At 40.5% G+C, this 3,510-nt stretch overlaps 1 protein-coding gene across 1 annotated transcript in view; it reads right to left on the reverse strand.

The window, feature by feature from the left end:
- Nucleotides 1–239: 239 nt before the first annotated feature.
- The window catches only part of T265_15733 (hypothetical protein), a gene marked incomplete at both ends in the record, with an annotated part of 9,452 nt that continues 6,181 nt past the window's right edge, over nucleotides 240–3,510 (reverse strand). Inside the window, 2 exons of the mRNA XM_009179039.1 lie at nucleotides 240–320; nucleotides 3,351–3,472. Coding sequence (XP_009177303.1) covers nucleotides 240–320; nucleotides 3,351–3,472 — 203 coding nt within the window. The remainder of the gene's footprint in view (nucleotides 321–3,350; nucleotides 3,473–3,510) is intronic.

Here is a 3,510-nt window from a genome sequence, read left to right on the forward strand (position 1 = left end):
TAAGGTCCACTGGTAAGTCATCTATGTGGAGGTGTCTTAAAGAGTTCACAAGATTTGAGACTCCAGACCTAAATGCTATTGGTTACTACCGAACGATCTTTGGACGTCTAGCTTGATAGAAAAACACAACCCGTGTTTCCTGACGATGGCAAAACACGACACGGAACAGCTGCACTTCATTTTATTTTGGTACAATCAGGCAACAAGCGGCGTGTCCCTCGGCAACAGATGCTGCTTACAGAGTCGATGAGGGTTTCAGCCTCGTATCCGGCTTTGCATAGCTCCATCAAATGAGTAGTATGATGCGCTACCTCTGGGACCTGAAGACAGATGGATAACAGGATTTCAGCTAAGTAGTCAGTCTAATAATGGAAGCGAATGATTCACCACACATACAAAAGATTATGAATCGTAAATTTTGAGCATCGGCCGTCTTTAGGCTCATCAGGTTCCAGGGTTCCCCAGAGTTTCCATCAATCGAATTTTCCACATGAACCCGACAGATTTTGTCAAATGCTCCTCTTGTAAACCTATTTGGTTTCGACAATGGACACAGGTGAACCGCCAATGATGGTTTGCTTCCACTGAATAATCATCTAGAACACAAGGCTGATGGCATCTCAGTAAGTGCACCTAACTGATGAGCCCCAAGTAAGGCGAAACTGGTCGTCAGTTGTTTAAACCTTTTCAGCAACCATATGTGTACTCCAGTTCCTGTAGCTAATCCCTATGCCTCAATAGCGAGGTATTTGAAATGGCAGCGGACGCCTATGATAAGATTCTGGTTTGGTTGCAACAGCCGTCGTTCGTGAAAGTCAAGGAGAAGAAACAAATGGAGACTGTTTAGGAATTCAGAAATCAGTCAGGTGGCATGGATTGTTGATAATCCAATGAAGTTTTATATGTTTGTCGTCCGTACAGGGAAGTGGCTCAGTACCTTAAGGTTAACAAACCTCCGCCATTAGATGAGATCGTATAAAAACAGACGAGTCAGTGGAAGGCCAGTGCCTTGCATTTGACTTGCTCTGTTCAGATTGGTTTTGCGAGTTCCACATATATTGGACGATTCTTGGAATCAACAATGGTATGGTATGCTTTTCGGGCAGATGTGATAAAGTGTTTTCGCGTGTTTGTTTTTGATCAAATCTAAATGGTGAAAGTACTTGAAGAATTTCTTCTCCACGGAAACAGCTTAGAAGAGCACAGTACCGGTAGTCCAGACTGTCGAACCCTAACGAGTCACATGGCGCAATACCGGGGCATCCGTGGCCTTCGAATCAAAATACTTGCAGGTAGAATCGAGCGAGTTTTGTACAAAACGCATTGGTCTCGTTGATCAAAAAGAGGGATATATACCTCACTATACAGAATAACCAGAGGAAAAGTCAACAAAGATTTGAAAATGATTGTCAAAACAAATGCACCTGGCAAGAGGGCTTACTATCTACAGCATTTGGCTGGAACCAGAAAACAATTTGACAACACTTATTGTTAGTAGGTGCTCTCTCAATGGAGATTGAAGGAATTGACTTCCTAGACTACTCATTATTAAGAAGAAACTACATAAAATCACTCGGTTGCCAGGGTAACGTCGATTAGTGTCGAAATTCATTCTTCTGTGTATTAATTTGGAGTACGTAGAACAGCACCAAATGTTTCAGGGGTTTTGCTGAATATCTGGATCGGGACCCTCACTCTCATGTGTAGTTTCGTGGCGTGAACACATCCAACCAAACTATATGATGCCACAACGATCCCGTTGTAGAATTAGGTAGCACCTTGAGTTTAGGAGGTGATAATTTCTGTGCTCTTTTCATGGTCAGTGGTGGATATAATATTCCGTCGAAGGGTGTAACATGAAACCGACGAATAATTACAATCGGTGAAACGCAGATCAGTTGGATTAATAGGTTTTCGATATCAGCTGGATTATCACTGACCATGCTAGAGTCAGTCATCAGAGGCTCGATGTGTTTGATTTACGATTGGCTCGCCCTGCTGTGTTTATGTAGATTGGTCGCAATTCAACTGAACACGTGCCTATCTATATTACTGACTGCCTGTCTGTTTACCTATCTATCTATCTATCTATCTATCTATCTATCTATCTATCTATCTATCTATCTATCTATCTATCTATCTATCTATCTATCTATCTATCTATCTATCTATCTATCTATCTATCTATCTATCTATCTATCTATCTATCTATCTATCTATCTATCTATCTATCTATCTATCTATCTATCTATCTATCTATCTATCTATCTATCTATCTATCTATCTATCTATCTATCTATCTATCTATCTATCTATCTATCTATCTATCTATCTATCTATCTATCTATCTATCTATCTATCTATCTATCTATCTATCTAGCAAACGAAATGGAAGGGTTTATCGGATTAATTATTACTTCCATTAAAAATTTATTTTAACCGAGATTATTGAGTCAGCTCTGAATTAGCAGGCTTTGTCGATATTACCTGTTAAGGTAGGGGTTTCTGCCACCGAAATGACATCTTATTAGACTGTCATTGGAATGTGAGGTGGCTACTTGTTTCCTCAAACATCCATGCCGTAAGAAATAACTGTTCCTGCATACAATCCAAAATATGGAATACTTCGCTGAACACATACCGCTATCGCCCCATCGTTCAGGTTCCTCAGTAGTTCAAAATGGCCTTGGAATTTTCCAACTGTGAAATTTCCTATCGCCTGAAATTAACAATAACAGACACCTGTCAGTTCATTATCAACCAAGATAGCGTCCTCTTCTATACACTGATAAAGCAATTATCTATGCAAACGTAATTTGACACCTCAATAATCAAGTGTTGGTGTTGAAACACCCCGTTGCTCAATGAACATCAGTTCCGAAACCGTCTCACAAACATCAGTGTACAGCACTAGTATTATCACATAAGTTTCCTCGTTCAGGTCCAAGGCCTCACCTTTCAGTCACGAAAAACCACATCACGTGGCCACGTATTGGCTGGCTCCTCGAGGGTCAAATTTTCGGAAGGAAATTTCAGTCATCATGTAAACCGATTCTTCCTCTGAGTTACTTGTAATCGATTCTTAAGAATTCGACTTCCTTTTGTACGTAGCACAGAAACTTATGAATCATAATGTACCCAAATCCATTGACTGACTATCCAAAAAGTGACACTGGCTGGGCTTGGATATCTAGATGCCTGGACTGGCAAACTTGCTGAAATTCGTCTGTGGATCGTGAAGTTCCCAATCGAGTATTTTCAACATCGAGCGTCACAAAACTGTCCTCCCGATAAATACACTATTTTCATAAGTGGTTGAGTTTTTACAATGTCCCAAATTAATCACTTACGTATTCCGAGTCTAAGAGACAGACACACGAGTATTCGTCCGCTGGACAAACATCAATTTCCTTGTCATAACAAAAAAGTGGCCAGGAGTTTTCACATTTGTTGGCTGATGTTGTCGCGTAGACTACAGTTTCAGGCGTGCAGACAACATATTGGTCAATA

The sequence above is a fragment of the Opisthorchis viverrini genome, assembly GCF_000715545.1.
Source record: "Opisthorchis viverrini unplaced genomic scaffold opera_v5_797, whole genome shotgun sequence".
NCBI classification, from domain to species: domain Eukaryota; kingdom Metazoa; phylum Platyhelminthes; class Trematoda; order Opisthorchiida; family Opisthorchiidae; genus Opisthorchis; species Opisthorchis viverrini.